At 42.6% G+C, this 22573-nt stretch overlaps 1 protein-coding gene and 1 long non-coding RNA gene across 2 annotated transcripts in view; one reads left to right on the forward strand and one right to left on the reverse strand.

Annotated features, from left to right (window-relative positions):
* PAPSS2 (3'-phosphoadenosine 5'-phosphosulfate synthase 2) overlaps positions 1-18668 on the reverse strand; it is a gene marked incomplete at its 5' end in the record, with an annotated part of 31764 nt that extends 13096 nt beyond the window's left edge. Inside the window, 6 exon segments of the mRNA NM_001082173.1 lie at positions 9154-9265; positions 10818-10931; positions 11058-11176; positions 13059-13197; positions 14619-14854; positions 18550-18668. Of these exon segments, the coding sequence (NP_001075642.1) occupies positions 9154-9265; positions 10818-10931; positions 11058-11176; positions 13059-13197; positions 14619-14854; positions 18550-18668 (839 nt within the window).
* LOC138845352 (uncharacterized) lies at positions 1693-7279 on the forward strand. The gene is made up of 2 exons (XR_011382384.1): positions 1693-2233; positions 2635-7279. It is a non-coding gene; the product is annotated as an uncharacterized lncRNA (long non-coding RNA).
* Positions 18669-22573: the final 3905 nt, after the last annotated feature.

Raw genomic sequence — 22573 nt, forward strand, 5'->3', positions numbered from 1 at the left:
ATCCGAAGCCAGGAGCCAGGTGCTTCCTCCTGGTCTCCCATGCGGGTGCAGGGCCCAAGGACTTGGGCCATCCTCCACTGCACTCCCTGGCCACAGCAGAGAGCTGGCCTGGAAGAGGGGCAACCCGGACTAGAACCCAGCGCCCTTGTGGGATGCTGGCGCCGCAGGCAGAGGATTAACCAAGTGAGCCATGGTGCCGGCCCCTCCCTCTGCTGGTTTACTTTCTAAATGCCCACATAGCCCAGGTCCTGGCTGAGGTCCGGAACTAGAAACTCAATCCAGGTCTCTGCACAAACATAGTATCCAACTACTTGAACTATCACCTGCTGCCTTCCAGGGTGCAGAATAGCAGGAAGCTGGAATCAATCAGGAGTGGAGCCAGGACTCAAACTCAGACACTCCAATATGGGATGAAGGTACCCCAAGATCTAAAGGGAAAAAATTGGCTCCCTAAAAATATCTCACTTGTTTTTAAAAAATTATTTTGTACTTATCTGAGAGGTAGAGAGAGCACTCCCATCTGCTGGTTCACTCCCCAGATGCCTGCAACAGTATGGGCCAGGGCCACAGCCAGCATGTGGGGACACAACCCAGGTCTCCAGGTGAGAGACAGGGACCCAGTTACCTGCGTCGTCACCTGCTGCCTCCCAGATTTTGCATCAGTGGGAAGCTGTAGTCAGCCAAGCATTGAAGCAAGGTACTCCTATATGAGCTCTGGGAATTTTTTTCCCCCAAAGAAACCTTTTATTTAAAGAACAAAAACTTCATGCATTTCATAAGTATAACTTTAAGAATATAGTGATTCTTCCTACCATACCCTCCCACCCACACACCCACCTCACCTCCTCCTCCCTCTCCCATTCCCAGTCCCATTTTCCACTAAGATCCATTTTCAATTAACTTTGTATACAGAAGACCAGCTCTATACTAAGTAAAGAATTCAAGAATTTTTATGAAAAAAAGAAAAAAAAAACTTCCTCAACAGTTGAATCAAGGGCTGTTCAAAGTCAATGCAAAAGTTAATTTCACTTCTTTTTTTTTTTTTTAGAAACTTAATTAACTTTAAAGAAGCACCCAAGAATGATACATCTTTTGTGAGTACTTAGACATAATTATAATACAACTCTTTGAGGACAGAGGTCCTGCGTGTATAGTGCACAGTGACTCCTGTTGTTAATTTAACAACACTCTTATCTATGACGTCAGTGATCAACCGAGGCTTGTGATGTGAGCTGTCTAGGCTATGGAAGCCTTTTGAATCCACAAACTCCATCAGTATTTAGATAAGGCTCTTCCCTTCAGAGAAAAGTAACTCCTTTGAAGACAACTTCTTTCCACTGGGGTCTCACCCGCCGAAGTCTTTCATCTAGGACATTTTTGGTGAGCTGTGGAAATTTTAACCACTAAGCTAAACGCTCTCTCTAAAGATATAATTTTCTTAGGCAGGCGCCGCTCACTAGGCCAATCTTCCGCCTGCGGCGCCGGCACACCGGGTTCTAGCCCTTGTTGGGGCGTCAGATTCTGTCCCTGTTGCTCCTCTTCCAGTCCAGCTCTCTGCTGTGGCCTGGGAAGGCAGTGGAGGATGGCCCAAGTGCTTGGGCCCTGCACCTGCATGGGAGACCAGGAGAAGCACCTGGCTCCTGGCTTTGGATCGGCGCAGCGCGCTGGCCATAGGGGCCATTTGGGGGGTGAACCAACGGAAAAGGAAGACCTTTCTCTCTGTCTGTCTCTCACTGTCCACTCTGTCTGTCAAAACAAAAATTACAAAATTGTTTCCCCTTGCAATTTGTATTGTTGCCCTAATATTCTAACAAATATGTCAGTCTCTCAATTGTATTTACAGGTGAGAAAATGAGGACCCATGATGAAGTAAGTGTGTGACATAAAAAAGCATCAGGGAAAATTTTGCAGGAATTCTCAAGCTCAAGCTTCAGAACAGAATGAAAGGAAGGTACGTAAAGAAAAACATTCCACTGCAGAGAAAACAAATGCAGTTAATAATGGAGTCAAGGAAATGTACTATAGATTAATGAAATACTTTAAGGTGAATGTTCAAATCCAATATTTATAATGGCTTTGACAGAGTTAAAATATTTAATTCTACTCCTCTGAAGCATATATAAGGCTCCCTCCAGTAGCTGTGAAATACAACTTTCTAGGAATGTCACTCCTCCTTTTTTAAATACTCTACGAAAGTATGTCACCAGGACATAAAGAATGTCACAGGATAGAGGCCGGCGCCGCGGCTCACTAGGCTAATCCTCCGCCTAGCGGCGCCGGCACACCGGGTTCTAGTCCCGGTCGGGGTGCCGGATTCTGTCCCGGTTGCCCCTCTTCCAGGCCAGCCCTCTGCTGTGGCCCGGGAGTGCAGTGGAGGATGGCCCAGGTGCTTGGGCCCTGCACCCCATGGGAGACCAGGAAAAGCACCTGGCTCCTGGCTCCTGCCATCGGATCAGCGCGGTGCGCCGGCCGCAGCGCGCCGGCCGCGGCGGCCATTGGAGGGTGAACCAACGGCAAAGGAAGACCTTTCTCTCTGTCTCTCTCTCTCACTGTCCACTCTGCCTGTCAAAAAAAAATAAATAAATAAATAAATAAAAAAAAAAAAAAAAAAAAAAAGAATGTCACAGGATAGAGATAGCAGCTGCCAGTAACAAAGGAGTGCAATCTATAATAAAATCCCACAACATGCTTTAGGACCATAGGTTATCCACAAATGAGATACTGTGTGTGGACAGCAATGGTTCTATCACTCAAAAAACTTTGTTTCAATGTTCACAGGCATTCGAAGTAACCAAGCCATTTGTAGAGAACACTGAACTCTAAGCTGGGAGTTCTCCCACTTACTATGTGAATCATCCAACTGCTCTGAATCCAGTTTTCTCACTGGGTTGAAAATAGTACATACCCCCCTGGGCTGCTGTGAGGGGGCATAGTACAAGGCACCAGATTTTTTTTTTTATTTGACAGATAGAGTTATAGACAGTGATAGAGACAGAGTGAAAGGTCTTCCTTCCGTTGGTTCACTCCCCAAATGGCCATCATGACCGGCACTGCACTGATCCAAAGCCAGGAGCCAGGAGCCTCCTCCTGGTCTCCCATGTGGGTGCAAGGGGCCCAGGCACTTGGGCCACCCTCCATTGCCCTCCAGGGCCACAGCAGAGAGCTGGACTGGAAGAGGAGCAACCGGGACTAGAACCAGCACCCATATGGGATGCTGGCACCGCAAGCAGAGGATTAACCAAGTGAGCCACGGCGCCGGCCCCAAGGCACCAGATTAATGGAGGCTGATGACAGATGATGAAGTCCAATGCCTGGTCCAGGTGAAGAAAAGGGAGAGAGCCCAACAAACGGTGTGGATGATGATGTGGGAATCAGAAATGGCAATTTCTGTGCATTGATTACCAATCACAGTGCTGAGAGGAATACAATGGTATTTGGCTCTGGTGGTTAACAGTGATGGGCTCAAGAGAAAAAAAAAAAAAAGGTATAGCTGGAGCTGGTGCTCCTGGAGGAAGCCTTGCCCTGCAGCCTTCTCTTCCACCATGTTAAGGATTCTGGGTTGAAATCCAAAGGATACTTGGCTTTGCTGTTGCAAATGGCTCCTTCAGTCCACTGGGTTCCTGCCTACTGTAGCATCTTGGCCTTGACGGAAAATCCAAAATGATGAAGCAGTACTCGTCCATGAGTAGTCAGGATGAGTGGTGTTATGGAAAGGAGTTCCACAGAATACTAACGCCAACTGATTTCCCATGCCTGTAGCTGCAACTGCATGCAGGGATAGACAGATTTATGAAGGGTTCCCTACTTTCCCTATCAGCTTTGTTAATACATGAACAAATTTAACCACTTACTTAATTGTGCTGAAACATCTTCCATGGCTTTAAAAATGGACTGGGACTTTCAAAGTCTTTTTCTTTACACCCTTTAGCTCTAGTAGGAGCTACCTTCATAATCTGACTATGGAATCTCTCTTGAGAAGAGTACTGTGTTTTGTTTTTTTTTTTTTTCCTTTTAAATGTGCTAAATCCAAAAGATAACTTCCTGTTTGATCGTAATTTTTCTTTTTTTATTTTATTTTCAAAGCTTCTGTTTTAGCCTTGTAGATGTGCTTATTGGTTATTTGGGACTCTAGGCAAAAACTGAATTATTCTTTATGGCTTAGCTATCTTTTTTTAAGGAAAAACAATGATGATGAAAATACCAGAGACAGATGATATCTTCAGAGTTTTACCTTTTTGTGCTGGTACGATGCAGAAGTTTAAGTCACAGCAAGTGTGTATGTACTCCCAGTTTGATAACTATCAATCATGATAGCTTGAAATTAAATTCATGCAGAATCACACATTGCAAACAGATGAAGTATAATTATACACAATCCAACCAGGTGCATCCACTTCAAATTACATCCAAAATGAATTTAGCCTTCATCAATTAAAAATGTTGTATAAATGCAATTTAAAAAAATTCCAGATTTGTGAAACTCAACAAAGACCAACAGTCATTGTAAGAGAATCACAGATTTTTAGAAACTCAGGAACAAAATGTACAACTATTTAGAAAGTTTACTTTTGTCAGCCAAATACAGCATTATAAATAGCAGCTGCATCTCATCTAGAAATTTTCATTATTTAGACTCCAATCAGCAGAAGACTGGAGTGTTATTGTGTTATGACTGGTTGGATTATGAACTGGTAGGAATTACAGCTTGTTAATTTAGATCCTTTTAAAGATGTGTTCTTAACCATTTCAAATTAAATTAATGTATCTAATCATAATAATTTAACTGTTTGTGAAGTTCAAGTACATACCATGATGGAGGATACCTAGAGAAATACAAATACAATTAAGAAAGAACTTTTGAACTCTCCAAAATAATCTAAAAGCAACAATGTCAAGGAACCAATTCCTATTATGACAATTGATACACAAACATACAAAGCTATGAGGCACTTCATTATGCTATTTTTAAAAGTGGAAAACATGATAGCAGAAAAGCAGGTGAAATAAGAATTTATATAGATACTGTTTAAAACAATCCAAATGCACTCTTCAGATAATTATCTATTTTAAATAACTACATTAATATGTGCTTATAGCCCCTCTGACTGCAGCAAGAAGTCCTCTCTTGCACATATATGATGCCATCACCACCGAACATATGATGGCTTCCACTGTGGCTTTGGGAGAAGGTGTAGAAGTAGACTGCCCTAGACCATCCTAGAACCCCAGGTGTTCAGAGGTCATGAAAAAAACTGAGTGACTAAGTCATTCTACTTTTAGGTTTAGAGGAAATTTTAAACATTCAATAAAATTAATATTAACAAAATATCTTTAGTAGACATGGTAAGAATAAAAAGAAATGTTTGCCTAAAGATTGTAATTGACTAGATCCTTGTGACTGTTTGATGACAGACAAAATTGGCCACATGTCTGTGGCCACAGAAATCAATTGTCAATGGTGTTGACTCAAACCTTCATGAATTCATTAAAATGAAATGATATAAATATAAATGATCTCTTGCCCAGCCTTCTGACATATAAACAAATCAGCTTTTAGCATTTAACTGTGTCTCCTCAGTCCAAAAGTCCTCAAGCCAGGAAATGCTGCCATGGTTATGTTCAGAGCAGTAGGCTTCAGTCTGCTTTCCCCGATACCCTCCAGGCTGCCAGCCAGCTGGAAGGGAGAGCAAGCCGCCATCCTCTCCAAGGGGACTAACACCGCTTTGTCTGCTGTATATATAGGTTGAGCATCCCTAATCTGAAAACCTCAAATTTTAAATGCTCCAAAATGTTTAACTTTCTGATCACTGATATAACATCACAAGTGGAAAATTCCTCACCTGACCTCATGTATTGGGTCACAGTCAAGAAGCAGGTGCACTAAAAATACTGTATACAATTACCTTCAGGCAATGTATGTAAGATGTCTATAAAACATAAATGAATTTTGTGCTTAGACTTGGGTTCCATCCCAAAGATATGTCATTATGTATATGCAAATACTCTAAAATGAAAAATAGAGTTCTCTGGCTTACAAAGAAAAATTTCACAACCACTGCTGTGATGAGAAGAACCCACTGATCTATGGCTCAGAGACAAGTTGTACTGTCTGTCCCAGCAGGCTTACATCTGATTCATGATCACAGCAGTTAGACGAATCCTGGTATACAGGGGCATTCAATAAATATTTGTTAGCTAGTGGGCAAGCATCTTATTTGTGTTACTTCTAAACTGACATGACTCCAGACAAGCTACTTCGTCTTTGTAGAATTCCAATTTCTTTTAACTGTGTACAATCAGGGTTTGCTCATGACAATAGCTAACATGAATGGAACATTTGCTAGTGGATCAGGCAGTCTCTTAAACTTTCAATACCCTGGTAAGGGAGGTATTGTTATTAACATCTCTAATATACAGATGAGGGAACTATCTATATATACTTCTATGGCCCAGGTTATAGCTACTCATTGATATCAGAACCCAGACAGTTTGAGTTCCCCAGTTCACATTCTTACTCACTACAATATTCTTCCTCTACTGAGGCCAAAACTAAATTGAAATACAGAGAATGATAGAAGTAAGCAGGACATCATACCCCTGCTACCTATTTTTAATACTTCATATGGGTAAGGGAAGTTTCTGGAGGGTGTGCAGAGCATGGAATCCTGCCCTAGGCGGGGTTGCAGAAATTATGTCCAATGGACTCTGGGTGCAGAGGTGGATGATTTATCCAGTAGAGAATTCCCATAGTGAAACAAAGGAGTCTTACAGGAAGTCCAAGCAACAGGCCCTGCAAGTTGGAAGCAGGTAAGAGGTTATGAAAACTGCACGACATCTGGTATTGACATAGCCACACGGGAGCTACAAGAGGATAATCGGGTCCATACAGATTGTAAAAGTTGTCTCACTCGGTTCTCTAGTGTTGTGGGTCTCATGCAACTTCCTCAATTGAGGTCAGCAAGGAGGAAGGGAAGTTTGCCTTTCCCACTTGGGATAGAATCCAGAGACTGCCACAGCCTGGTGAGTACCAAGAACCAAGAACCTTCGTGGCCAAGTGCATGGGCAGTTATGTGCACCACTGTGGGCACAGGAAAGCCACACAGATCCACACAGCAGGCAGCACACGTTTAGAGGCCTGACTCAGGAGCACAGGAACCTCACTGCTTTGGAACTCCCACCGTATATAGGCTTAGATTGGGATTTCCATATGAGCTGATAGGGGCTTGAAACTAGTGGAATTCAAGTATTAATGGGAAAGAGACCTCATTTATATCCCCAGGCTGGTAGGCTGGGTTGGGGCAGGCAGACATCTCTATAATAAATGCTTCATCCATATCAATGTAGTGAGGAGCACATAAGAAATGGAAACATAATGTGTTCTGCCCATAAAATGAAACTGAAGTGGTATGAGAGGGGAGGAGAGAGATTTTGCTTATATTATCCAGATGGATTATCTATATAGATGTTCTTTATAGTTTTGATTCATAGAATCTTTTAAGAATCCATCAAAAGCTCTAAAGTCTTAACCCAAGAAAATGCCCTCTCCCCTCCTTCTCAAAACACAAACCGGTTTTGCCTAACCCAGGATGCTTTTGCAGCTGCCACATAGAAGTTGTGGATCCCAACTCCTACTAACAATGACCTCTGTGACTACACCTACCACCCTGCTATTTTTCTTTATGGAACAAAGTCTTGTTGAAGGTCAACAGCAGTGTCTACAATGAAGCCCCCCTCTTTCAGTGTGGTTCACTTGTCTTTTGGCCACAGCTCTGGTGTGGATGCCTAGAGTCAACCTCTTATTTGTCCAGTGACACTTACTTGATGCAGCTTGTGTTCAGCATGTGTTGAAGGCAAGGCATCAAAATAAATGTCAGCCTTCCTTGGGCACACATCCTGGCCTTGCAGATTCTATTCTGATGGACATCAGGAGAGCAGCTTACTATGGAAAGAGCACTGGGCTAGGCTTTGAGAGGTAATGGACGCTGACTTAAACAAATCACTTAAGGTAAAGTCAGTTTTCCTATATGTGACATGGGCAGTAAGAGTTGCCTATTTTCTAAGGCTTTTGCGAGGATCATATGAAATTATCCCTGAAAAGATAATTTGGGAACAGAGACGTACGGCACATATATGTGCCTTCTTATTATTGTTTAGGCGATGTAGAAATAAAGTGTCCTTTTGGAATATTATTTAATCTGAAAAAGAAAGGTATTGTGGGACATTATCAGTTACAGCAGAGGAATAGTGTTTGATCAGTGTTTGAGTTCTGTGCCTGACTTTATGCCTCATTCCTTAGGCAACAGCCCAGGCCTAGGACAGAAGCATGAACATCTTTTCCAAGAAAGAACATATTTTACTTTTGTTCCTCTAAGACTTGGAGTCCTGCTCAGTACTGCAAATCCAGTGTGATTCCACCACTGTCCCCTCCCAACTTGGCAGCCAGTCCCCAAAATATTGACGAAGATAAGCTACAATTGATAAGCTCTGGCAGTTCTAGGAACAAAATGATCACAGAAGGAATAGGAACTCTTTTGAATCACACATGCTTCTGACCTTGACCAGAGTAGTTTCTAAAACTGCCTAACCTGTGCCCAGAAAGCTCTAGCATCCTCCCATCACAGTGTAGTAGATGGAATCATCCCAATAGGTATGTTCCATGTATGGCTACAAACACTAAAGTTTTCCACCAAGGAAAGCAGTTGCCATAATAATGCTTGGCAGGAGCAATCTGGAGGATGGGAAGTGCCAAGTGAGTCAGCAAAGTGTGCTGAGCTCACCTTGGCTGCCCCAGCGCTGTTCTTAGCGGCTGGCAGTGGTGCTTCTAACTGACTGATACCCTCTGAACATCAGGAACAGCAAGGAGCAGGTGGAAGGGAAAGTGAGTTAACCTTCTCTTGGCTTTGTGTGCAAGAAAAATCTTCATTTTTCAGTTCCATAAAAAATCAATAATCCTTTGAGAACAACAACAAAAAATTCTAAAATGAAAGCTTATGCATAATAGAATTGAGCATCCCATAAATGATATAACTATTGTTGCAGTAAGATGGACAAGCCAAAGGTGGACATTTCTTGTTCCTGTGAAAACTTCTGGGAAATAATTTTCTTTCATTAATAAAGAACAAACAAAAAGCAAGAACAAAAACAAAAACATACCATCTAACAGGGTGCCAAAGTGCATAACCTGCAAGTACTCCTTCTCCCGCATGAAACCCTTGAGGGGCGTGGCCCAGCCTTCACTCAAAACTTGGACCCACTGGAGATCCAACTGCAAAACACCAAAGCAAGTGAATATTTCCCTAAGTTGTTCTTCCATCATCTGGCCCTAGGTCAGTCCTTTTCATGTCAGTTGACAGACTTTGAGGCCAGAACTTTTTTTATGCTTTAAGTGTTCCCACATATTAACGCTGACCTACAATCTAAGGACCAGACAGGTTTAAGTCTAGAACTTTCCTGTCGAAGAGTGATGAAAAGATTTCAATTTGAGATGATTTACTTAAACACTTAGGCTGTATCTATTCCCACAATGTGCAAATGAGTTGTTGATTCTCTCTCTCCATCTATCCTCCCCTCCCCCAACCTTCTTCCTTTCATTCTTCATTTCACAAAAATTCTGGTTTGGCTGTATTTTCTCCACCAGGTGGGCAGATAATTGGCTATTAGGATAGGGTCCCAGATTATTAGCAAGATACTGAAAATGTTTCAAACTCCAGTCCCTGGGACTCACAAGACTTCCATCTCTTTCCACTCCCCAGTCAGGGCCTATACATCAACAATGACAGACGATGTGTAGTCCAAATACATGTGGTTTCAGGTCTGTGCTTTACCTAGCCTCCTCCCCACCTGCAAATTCTTGTTCATCCTTGAAAACCTGGCTCACGCGTCACTGCTCTAAAACTTTTTCTGCTGTCCCTAAAACCAAAAATAATAAGCATTGGATTCTTTGAAGTTCTTGTGGAACATTTTGTTATTGGAACTAAAATGCCATGCTATAATTATAACTATGTGTCTACCTATCTGCCTGCAGTTTCAGGGTGCTCAGAATTTATTTTATGGAGTCGGATGTACTGTTTATAAATTGTTCATGACTTATCAGAGTATGGGCTCTTTAGGAGCCGAAGCAGGTTCCCTACTTATCCTACCTCTTAGAAATCTCCACTGCTTTAATGAGTAATAAAAAGGTTCCAATACACACTTCCAATATACACCTTCTATAGACCATCTAATACTGACTCATAAAACAGCCACGGCAGGGCAATTCAGCGCTGGGGTTGAATCTGACTCCATGCAGGTAATAAAATCAATGTAACCAAAGCTGTCTCTCTCTTTCCTCAGACTGTACTGTACCCTGGTGAAGTAAGAATGTCATTCGCAGAGTAGAAAAGATTGAGGTATTTGGATCATTTTAAATCAGGGTTTTTTATTTGTTTGTTTGTTTTCTCCAAATGCCTTTGTGTTTGCCCAAGAAGCCACTTGCATTCTGGACAAACTCTCCTTAGCCACTGCCAACAAATGATGCCTGATGCCCAACCCTCACCTCGCTGCAGGTATGAAGACAGCTGCGGAGAAGTGCCCTATACAAATACACAAGTTACTTTCCTGGTCTGACTCTACACATAGCATCGAGCAGTGCCTTGTGGCAACTCTTGGTGAGAGCCTGGCTTGTACAAGAAGTTTTAAAAAATGGCAAAAATGAAGTGATTTTCTGCATAGACTTTACATGTCCTTTATTTATGCCTTCCTTATTAATAGTAATTGTAGCAGGGTTATAAAGACTGACAATGAATCTAATTCTCCTTTATCAAAATGGTCCCTCTTACCTTGGTAATTGACAGTGAAGGGAGAGTGTCAGCCTCAGCTCGAATTTGGTCAAGTTTGTTTTCAGGCACAAAGAGTTCGTGGATGCCTTTGATGATGGAATGGGGTACAATGTTCTGAAATGAAGCAGAATCAATAACAACTGAAGTGAAAACTTCAAAAGGAAAGCTTCTGTAAAAGAAGCGTAGATTATCTTCCCTGACTCTTATTAAATTAAAAAAGAGAGACATTAGTCCATTCACCTGCTCTTGCAGAAGTTCCACCACTTGCTGGACACAGTCACTCACTGAGGACAAGTTGGTTTTAAGCACACACTCAGGGGTTTCAGGTTTCTCATAATCAGAATCAATGCCTGTAAATCCTGCAAAGCATAAGAGTAAAAAAAAATCACATCTGTACTGACAGGTTGCTTGTATGAATGACTGATTTGGCAGAGACAGACAGGACCATCCCAAATGCCCACGACGGTAAGAACTGTGTTGGGAACACAATCCACGTCTCCCATCTGAATGACAGGGACTCAGCTAGTTAGGCCATCACTTGCTGCCTCCCAGAGTCTGTACTGGCAAGATGTTGGAATCAGGAGCTGAGCTGGGAAACAAACCTAGGTGCTCTTAATAGGAGACTTAACTATTATCTTAACTGCCGGGCCAAACATCCCAGAAAAATCCTTTTAATCAATAAGGCATAATGTGTTGGAATGGAACAATGTGTTAAACTGAGAATTCAAATTATAACTGAAAAGATCAAACAACCATCCTGACCTCCAACTACAGGTAAGAAGATATACAGCTGTATTTTCAATATGGAAAGCCTAAGCCATCAACAACATCTGGCTAAGTCCAAGCCCTGGACAACTGATTGGGACTGAAAGGAAAAGGAAGAAAGGGGGAGTATGAAACACAGCCCTGATCTATTTCAGTTCTCAGTATTTACTGCTATTGGCTGAGGTTCTTAAAGAACAAAAGAAAATCCCACCTTTTATTTTAGTTGAATACTGTAATCAATACACAATTATTCTTAAGTGCTGAAACTTAACTGAAAAGTGATCGCTGTTAAATATAAGAGTGGGAATAAGAGAGGGAAGAGATGTGCAATTCGGGACATGCTCAGGCTGACTTGCCTCAAACGGTAGAGTTGGAAACATACCAGGGGATTCCAATTCAATCCTATCAGGGTGGCATGTACCAATGCCATCTCACTGGTCCCAGTGATCAATTTCTGTTCACAATTGATCATAATGATGGGACTAAGAACCAAAGGGATCACATAAACAAGAATAGTGTCTGCAAATACTAGCTGATAGAATAAAAAAGGGAGAGAATGATCCAACATGGGAAGTGAGATACACAGCAGACCCACAAAATGGCAGATGTCCTAAACAGCACTCTGGCCTCAGAATCAGCCCTTAAGGCATGCGGATCCGGCTGAAAAGCCCATGAGAGTATTTCAGGCATGGAAAGCCAAAACACTCTGGGGAAAAAAAAAAAAAAAAAACCTAAATGAAAAATCTCCCCGAGTGAGATCCCAGTGGAAAGAACGGGTCATCAAAGAAGGAGGTACCTTTCTTTCTCTGAAGGGAGGAGAGAACTTCCACTTTGACTATGACCTTGTCTAAATATGATCAGAGTCGGTGAACTCAGGGGGCTTCCATAGCCTTGGCAGCTCATGACAAGAGCCTAGGGTGATTACTGATGCCATAAGCAAGAGCGTCAATTTGTTAAGTCAACAACAGGAGTCACTGTGCACTTACTCCTCATGTAGGATCTCTGTCCTTAGTGTGCTGTACATTGTGATTTAATGCTATAACTAGTACTCAAACGGTATTTTTCACTATATGTTTCTGTGTGGGAGCAAACTGTTGAAATCTTTACTTAATGTATGCTAAACTGATCTTCTGTATATAAAGAGAATCGAAAATGAATCTTGATGTGAATGGAAGGGGAGAGGGAGTGGGAAAGGGGAGGGTTGCGGGTGGGAGGGAAGTTATGGGGGGAGGAAGCCATTGTAATCCATAAGCTGTACTTTGGAAATTTATATTCATTAAATAAAAGTTAAAAAAAAGAGAAAATCCCACCTTTTAATAAGCCCACAGACACAGTGGACGTATTATGACTTTATAAAAAGCTGTGTATATTACATGCAATTCTGTAAAACAGAGTTTGAAACTTCAGACAGACTCTGAGGACAGAAGTATCTGCAGCTGAGTGATTGGCAAAGGGGCCGCTAGCTCTTTCCCGTACCTTTAATCTCTCCAGCTCGGGCCCGTTTGTAGAGGCCTTTTACATCTCTGCTTTCACAAATATTTAGAGGTGCATCTACAAATATTTCGAAGAATGGCAGTCCTGCTGATTCATGGATTTTGCGGGCATTCTCACGATCCTGAAAAACAATACACTTAAGAATGTAAACTGAGGTTTCTGTGGTTTGAGTGTGTCCCCCAGATTTTATGTCTTGGAAACTTTATTCCCAAATTTCTGTTTTGGAGGTGAGGTCTTTGAGAGGTAATTACGACTAGTTAAAGGCCTTAGGGTCAGTCCCCCAGGATGGGTGGGACTGGACGGCTTCTCTGTCTCACTATGCTCTGTCCTCTGTGATGTTATGCCTCATCAAGGCCTTCACCAGGTGCCAAGCAGATGTCAGAGCCACGTTCTCCGACTTCCCAGTATCCACAACCTTGAACTGAACAAACCTCTATTCTTCATAAATTTCCCAGAAATTTATGGACTAAGACAACAGAAAATGGACTAAGACAAAATTTCACAATGAAATTTTTAATCACACAACACTGTGTGTTCTGTTACTTGATAACCTCGAGATAACACCGGGGTTAGTTCTCTGCAGCGACCTTTAGAGACAGTCCAGAAGCTTCACTGTGGTAAACACAGCTATCCCAGGAGCACTCAGAAAAACCGCAGAAAACAGCCCCTCCTAGCAGGAAAGCCTGGCAACACAAGAGCACTGAACCCAATTCATGGATTCAAAGCACATAGCACATTATTTGTAGCTCCCAGAAATTTCCTGTTTGAAAACAAGAAGAGTGTCACACCACCTCGGTGACGTCAACACTAAGCACACATAACCTGATGCTTTGGAAGTGAACTGCTCTTTTCTTTAGCCAACTAAACGTTCTTTTTCAGACAATGGATTGCAGAGTGTTAGAGTTTGTGTTGTGTAACTTTTTTCTTCTTTTCAACTCTGACCAAATATCCCTTATAATTGTGAGAGTGAGAAGGTTTCTGTCAACTGGAGACCTGGCATCTGGAAGTAAAGGAACTCTCTTTATATGGCTAATATTAAATAGAGGAAACGAGGGAGCATGTAAGAGGAGGAAGAAACAGCAGTGAAATGCAAAGTCTAACATTCCTTTGTACCCTCCCGGGCACCCACACCTTCTCCTAGCAGTTTGAGAGTATTTGCACTATCTGTGAGAATTGTGTGCAGTGCCAAAGCTTTTTGGATTTTTTTTTTTTATTCTGAGGAGGCAGAAACACAGACACACACAGACACGCACACACACACAGAGTGAGACAGAGTGTTCCCCATCTGCTGGTTCATTCCTCCAATGCCTGTAACAGCCAGATCTTACCTGGGGCCAAAGCCAGGAGCCAGGAGTGCAATAAAGGCCTCCCACATAGGTCTCAGGAACCCAATACTTGAACCATTCTCACTGCTTCCCTGGGTCTACTTTGGTGGGAAGCTGGAGTCAGCATCCAGAACCGGGAACTGAACCCAGGTACTCTGATAGGGAATGCAGGTGCCTTCGCTGCCAGCCTAAATGCCTCTTCCCCAGAACTTTTTACCTTTGCGAAAGGAGAGATGAAGCTGGTAATGCAGACCAGACCGGCATCGGCAAACAGCTTTGCCACCTCGGCAATCCGTCGGATATTTTCTTCTCTGTCTCCAGAAGAGAACCCAAGGTTTTTGTTAAGCCCGTGACGGATATTGTCGCCATCCAGGGAGTAACAGGGGATGCCATGGGAGACGAGGTACTCTTCCAGGGCAAAACTGATGGTTGTTTTCCCAGCACCGGAGAGTCCTATGCAGAACAGGCAAGACACACTGGCATTGTCTCAGGTCGTTTAAGGAGGGAAGTTCTGAGCTGACCCTGCACTTTTCAGTGTTAACTGCTCCTCATTACAATCACTTGAGTGACTTCAAATCAAAATCATTAAAACCTAGAAAAAGCATAATTTACTACAAACCAAGTACTTGTGTTGCTTTTTCAAATTCTGAAATAACTGTTCCGATTATATTTATAAAATTTTCAAAGTGAGCAACTTTCATAACAGTGAGACCTGGGGACTATGTCTGGTCCTCAGTGTGTTCTCTTTTGCCTGCAGAATGCTTTCAAGATTAGGAAGTCATGAATACTAATCTGCATTCTGGATTCTCTTCGAAAACCAAGAGATGCAGAACCAGTAGTCTCATATCCGCTCATATGACAGCGATCAGCTGCGGGGGTAGGGAGATAGCCCACCTACCTGAGAGCCCATAAAACCACATGATTTTTCCAAAATGATGCTCAAAATATGGACATGTACCATCCTGAACTAGGCTGTAGGTTTTTCTATTTTTTTAAAACTCTTAGGCCTGGCCGGCGCCGCGGCTCACTAGGCTAATCCTCCGCCTGGCGGCGCCGGCACACCGGGTTCTAGTCCCGGTCGGGGCGCCGGATTCTGTCCCTGTTGCTCCTCTTCCAGGCCAGCTCTCTGCTGTGGCCCAGGAGTGCAGTGGAGGATGGCCCAGGTGCTTGGGCCCTGCGCCCCTCGGGAGACCAGGAGAAGCACCTGGCTCCTGGCTCCTGCCATCGGATCAGCGCGGTACGCCGGCCGCAGCGCGCCGGCCGCGGCGGCCATTGGAGGGTGAACCAACGGCAAAGGAAGACCTTTCTCTCTGTCTCTCTCTCTCACTGTCCACTCTGCCTGTCAAAAAAACAAAAACAAAAACAAAAAAAAAACTCTTAGGCCTATGGTTTCAAAGCACAATGACTGAAAAAGCACACTTCATAATTTCTGTATGAGGAAAAACATAAGGAAAAGGGGAAAGAAATGCAACCTGCCCACATTACTTACAAACGCAAAATCTGAACTTCCCTGAATTCTAAAATTCCAGTTGTCCTAAGGATTTCTGAGCCTGAAGAACATTCTTTGGTGTCAAGCTGCTGTCAGACAGTGTCCAGTATGTAAATGGAAAACTCTTTGGAGGGGAAAAATAGGCAAAGAGGTTAATAAAGAGAAGGCAGGAGAAAAGAGGAAAACGGTAGAAAAAGTAAGAGAAAAGTAGGGACAGAGGACAGAGAGAAAAAGAGACTAGGAGGAAAAAGGAGAGCTCTAAAAAGTAAGTAAATGATTTGCCTATCTTATTTACATCTTAAAGTCATGCCCTGGGCTTGGACAGAGGATCCTTAGAAGAAATGGCTACATGAACTGAGCTAAATTACTGTTGATGGCACTATCTGTAATTGTGTTACTCAATTTCGTTTTGATAAAGATTTAAGAGTTAAATTCCTCTTGGAATCTATGTCAGGTTGCAGGGTAGGGAAATCGGGACTCCTGCATCTCTATAATGTTCTCTTGCAATAGAAAATGTGATAAATAATAGAAACTTCCCTTCATGTTACAGCAGCAGGGATGCTAAATCCGAAATCACAGTAACTGTATGTAACTAGCTGGTTGGCACATTTATTTTAACACACTGGGGTCATATTAGTTACACCCACTGAGAACTGTACTCTGGGCCAAGGCACTTACGCCTTGTTTCATTTAGTTCTACCAACACCTCCATGAGACAGGTACTATCTTTATTCTCATCTTTCACATAAGGAAACTGAGGCTTAGAGAGGTGAATCAGCTTGTCCAAAGTCACACTGCTCCAGGAACAGTTGGGGTTCAAATTTTTGTCTCTGCATTTGAAGTATTTGGTGTCTTCCAACATCTCTGGTCAATATTATACCTCTGTGGCATAGGAATGAAAAACTAATAAATAAAAGGTCAGTTTTTAAAGGATTCATTTACTTACTTGAAAAGGAGAGTCACAGAGAGAGAGAGAGAGAGAGAGAGAAAGAATTTTCCATCCACTGGTTCACTCTGCAAATGGCCGCAACAACCAGGCTATGTTAGGCTGAAACCAGGAGCCAGGACCTCTATCTGGCTCTCCCATGTGGGTGGCAGAGGCCCAAGCACTTGAACCACCTTATGCTGCTTTCCTAGCACATAAACAGAGTGCTGGGATCAGAAGTGGAGAAGCTGGGATCCTATATGGGATACTGGCATTGCAGGTGGTGGGTTAACTTTACCACAATGCTGGCCTCAAAGATGATTTTTCAAGAGTTAAAAAAAAGAAAAGAAAAGAAAAGAGGAAATCCACGCTAGATTTTTCTCCTCTTGTCCTAGTGCTCTTTTTCTCTTCAAGGGGAAGCTGCATTAGAAAAAATGAACTTTGTATATATGTCTGAACACAAAAGTTACTTTTGTCAGTAAATCTCTTATGAAGGAAAACATATAAAAAGAGGGAAACTTCTGGACTACAGCTGTACCTACTGCCTCAAATCATGTCTCTCAGAGGGAGCTGGGACAAATATCCTAGGAATAGTGACAGATGAATGCTGCATATTGCAATCTAGCAGACTCCTTGCCCTGTGTATTTTCACGCTGGAGGCAAAATTTAGGTATGAATGGAACCAAGAAACCAAAGACACTAGAAAAATACTTCTAAAAAGTATTGCCTTCTAAAAAGGCAATAATGAGTCTGATTTGGACAAGAAAGGAGAAAGACCCAGAACATCAAGCAAAAATGCATGGCAGGTTCCTGCTTGCCATATTCTTGAAAATTATCCAGGTTAGACTACGTCAGCCTTTGTAAGCACTGATTTTGTAATTTAAATAAACTTAGTTTTACATCTGGGCTCATCTCCACTTGAAAAGTCATGTCCATGAAATGAACTTGATTTGTCCTTTTGAGTCCAGGCTCTGTCAGACTCATTCCCCAGGGAATGGCTTTCTCTACCTTGTACTCAGGGTATAAGGTAACAGCCAGGACTTGGGGGGGTGGGGGAGGCTGAAATTCTAATTGCAGTTCTGCTCCTAACCCTCACCTTTGATGTTCTGTGGCTATAAGGACACAAGAAAAGGGGGATTCATTACATACCTCAGTGGGCGCGTGTTCTTCCCAAGAGGAAATTCTCAGCCAAATGGAATCACTGGTGTTCTTCCTAGCACAGATCCTTATACTTGTTCAGTTTAAAGATTCTCCCTTATTATATCAGAACATCAGAAAACCACAGAAAGTATCTCTGAACACCCAAAATCTTCCAGATGGCCAAATGCTTGACATCAAGGTAGGAAAGCCCCAATTGCAATGGCCAGCTTAGAGATGCACACAGAGGGACCAAGTTCCTTGGGACTGAAAAGGGATGCTATAATTGACTTGCCCCATCCTTTCTGCCAATGAGGAGAAAACTGACAGTTATCTGCTTTTTTGTGATTTGATTCAACTATTTCTACGGTCAGATCTTGCTCTCTTTCTCACTGATGTAGAGTTAGAATTGACAACCTGTCCTTCTACTATACCTCTCAGCCTACTTCTGCTGTTAAAAGAAACATGTAACATGTGCAATCTGTTAATCTGTTCTCCTTAAAATTGTGCATCTCACATCTGTTTTCAATTAAAACACTGAACCACACACACACAAGACACAGATAGATAGCTAGATAGATTCTCAACAGGGCATACCTGTTAGCCACACGGTACATCCTCGGAATCCACCCTTTGTTCCAACCACCTGCCCTCTCTTATTTCTGCTTACATGGTGGGCCTGATAGACTACATTTGTGGATTTCTGCTGGCTCTCCTATAAAACAAAATAATATCAAGCACAATATTTTATTAATAAAATACATATTTGCTACTGAGCTAACATAAATCCATGTTAACTTCTGAATTGCAAAACTGATATATGCAACAATTTACATGAAAGATATTTTTAAAAAGACTCACCCTTGTCCCTCCTAATATAATCTTTTTTTACTTCTGCGCGTTACCCTGAGCCATAGCTACGTAGATATATTTCTCACAGCTGTGAGTGTATAAACCTGCTTTCTTCATTCCAATCCTTTCACTTAATGTTATTTGTGACTTTTTCTCTCCAAAAAGTAATTGTTTTTTAATATTACTATATAATAGTTCATGGGCTTAGGCAACATAAGCTGTTAAAACAACTAATAAAATTATAATGCACAACAAATTACATTCATAGTCTTTCCCAACTCTACTTCGTCTTCTACTGTTGGCAAATAGAGTAACAGTTATTAATTCTACTAATTTAGAAACAAACAACACCTTTAGCGTGCCCACTAGGATCCTTTGAGAATTTAACTCCAATTTGACAATTTTTAATGCTATTAAGAAGTCTGGTTTCAGAACATTTTAACTTCTGTACCTTAGGAAATGGCTAGGGGGATCTCTTAGCTTCCATAAATGCATGTTCCCCCAAGTCCTATGGATTCGAACTGAGAAAAGTCTAAATGCTCCAGCAGCTGAGGAAATGCTAGGGTGGGACCGGTTGAGCCAAAGTCTCTACAAAGCCAGGGAGAGGCCCAGATTAGAGCAGCAGGACTAAAATCGGCCATGACTCTTGCTCCTACCCAGACACATGAGGCAAGGTAAAGAGTTTCGTCTGTGAGCACAGAGGATTGGCTATTTCTTATCAAGAACTAAACTTGGTGTTCTCTTTCCTAAGGGTCAATGCATGACCCTTCTAATCTTTCAGGCTCAGCAGAAATGGAAACACCCCAGTTATTAGACTTGGAGACTAATTCAAATATCAAATGTCTTTATTTTGACTGTAATAAAATCAGCATTGTGAGGTCACAGCAATCTAACCATGATTCTAATCTCAGACTGCAAAGTGTATCCAATGAATAGAATGACCCAATAAACACAGTTTTTGGTTTAGCTCTTTTGTCTTTAATAATATATGATCCAAAGTGTGGAAGACACCATAATGACAGTTAAACAAAAAGGTTGAGCACTGCCCATATCTGTCTGTGGTGGGGTAGCTGAATTTCTAATTACAGACGTAATCCAGGTTTCTGAACCTTAAAAATTGATGAGCCTTATAAACACCACATATGTACAGCCATCAGGGCTAAGAAAGCAAAGATTTTTGGGGGGGGGGGGACCTAAAGGCTCTTGGAAAATTCGGAGCCATACTAGGAGCAATTCTATACCAAATCAAGTCACCTCTTTTTGCCACCTCCTTTGGTTGAGGGGGGGGCAGTGGTGGCAAGAGGGACAGTTTGAAGGTTTGCTTGACATATGATGTGCACATCCTCCTACATGGCAAAGTTCTCCATGGATGTTGATGCTGTTGGTTATGACCCACTGGAGCCCAGCTGGATTAGGACCAGGGAGACATGGCTTCAAGATCTAGAGGGGAGGATTCCCCTGCTGCCCCTTGCAGAAGGGAGTTAAGAAAAGCAGAGCACTCCCATGGGGGTGGCCTGCGAGTGAGACAGAACCCAGCCAAGGGCCAGGCAGCAAGATCTGGCATTATCAGTATCAGAAAGACAGTCAAGAGGAAGGCGGCTGAAGGCATAGTGGGATCAGCTGGGTTAGGTTACCTAACACTCTCCAAAACTAGATGCTCTGATCATCCAGCAAACAAACTGGGTCAGAACCCAAGTCTGAAAAGTGAATACAGTCAAACAATGCAGCGGGATAGAGAACAGCAACAGCTTTCGCTTGAGAGAGGGTTCCTAGGTTGCGACAAAGTAGGCTACTCCATGGGATATCCTAGCAGTATTTCTCCTGAGCAAACAAGTCTCTCTCTCTCCTATTTTTTTTTTTTTTTTTGGACAGGCAGAGTTAGACAGTGAGAGAGAGACAGAGAGAGAAAGGTCTTCCTTCCGTTAGTTCACTCCCTTAATGGCCACCACAGCCAGCGCTGCGCTGATCCGAAGCCAAGAGCCAGGCGCTTCCTCCTGGTCTCCCATGCGGGTGCAGGGCCCAAGCACTGGGGCCATCCTCCACTGCACCCCGGGCCACAGCAGAGAGCTAGACTGGAAGAGAAGCAACTGGGACAGAATCTGGCGCCCTGACCAGGACTAGAACCTGGGGTGCCGGCACCGCAGACGGAGGATTAGCCCAGTGAGCCGCGGGCACCGGTCCCAAACAAGTCTCTTGAAGGTATTTTGTGTTCTTAGTACCAAGTGTTCTTCATAGCTGAAGGATAACATGTAAAATTCTTTTTTCTCTGTTTCCTTGCTAATTGATGCCACTAAACTCAAGAGCATTGTGTTTGAATATCAGGCCTAAAAGTCAGTTCACCTTGTCATTCACTGATTCTTTGATTAAGTTAAGTTTCTTGAGCTCCTACCATAGTCTAAGAGCAGTTCTAGAGACGGGGAACACAGTGTTAACCAAGAAGGATCCCTGCCATCATTTTGGGGAGAAAGACAAGAAGGTCATGTAATTGGGTCCCATTCCCTGGGGGAGGAGAAGGTTTGTATACTCTTTGTATACTATTTCTAGATACATAAAGAACATCTGCAACTGTGCAATAAAAAGACAACCCAATTTGTAAAAATAGGCAAAAGGTTTGAACAGTAATTTCACAAAGGAAGACAGACACGATCAGGAAAGAAGCACGCAGTGCTCAATGTCCCTAGTTATCTGAGAAATGCAAATTACAACAAAAATGACATGACAATGATCACATCTAATGGCAACAAGGACTTGCTCGCATGTGTTCATATGAGATGTAAAGTGGTACAATCATCCTGAAACAAAATGTGGAAGTTTCTTTTTATTTATTTTTTGGCAGGCAGAGTGAACAGTGAAAGAGAGAGACAGAGAAAGGTCTTCCTTTACCGTTGGTTCACCCTCCAATGGCCCCTGCAGCTGGCGTGCTGCGGCCGGCGCACTGCACGGATCTGAAGGCAGGAGCCAGGTGCTTCTCCTGGTCTCCCATGGGGTGCAGGGCCCAAGCACTTGGGCCATCCTCCACTGCACTCCCGGTCCACAGCAGAGAGCTGGCCTGGAAGAGGGGCAACTGGGACAGAAGCCGGCGCCCCAACCGGGACTAGAACCCAGTATGCCGGCACCGCAAGGTGGAGGATTAACCTAGTGAGCCTCGGCGCCAGCCGTGGAAGTTTCTTACAAAACTAAACATTTATCTCTTTTAGGGGTTGGGCATTACAACCATAGGTATCTGCTCAAAGGAAATGAAAACATGTGTCCACAAACAAGGTTTGTGCAGGGAAGGTCTCAGATATTTTATTTGGCCAAAAACTAGACATAGCCAAATGTCTATTAGTAGGAAAACAGGCACAAACAAGATAAAAGAAAATCCCAAACTACTCCTAGAATGGAACACTATTCAGTAATAGAAAGAAATGGGCCACTGATGCAGCCAATGTGGCTGATAATGAATGAGAAGCATTATGTTAAGTCACAAAGCCTTATAGAAAAAAACCTTATGTGGTTTTATATGAGATTCCCAAATAGAGAAACTAACTACCTAAGTCAGCAGTTGCCTCTGGGGGATGGCAGTGCTGTACGTCTTGATTATGGTCTGAGCACATGGTGTTTATACTGTTGGAACTCACTGAACATAAATTTTGAGATGTGTACTTCATTGTATGTTAATTTCACCACACAGCATTTAAAAAGGCCATGTAGAAAGTAAGCAAACAAGAAAATACACAAGATTTCAGATGGTGGAATTATATTGTTCAATGCTTCTGTGTTTATGGAA

Source organism: Oryctolagus cuniculus, chromosome 15 (genome assembly GCF_964237555.1).
Source record: "Oryctolagus cuniculus chromosome 15, mOryCun1.1, whole genome shotgun sequence".
In the NCBI taxonomy this organism is placed as follows: Eukaryota; Metazoa; Chordata; class Mammalia; order Lagomorpha; family Leporidae; genus Oryctolagus; species Oryctolagus cuniculus.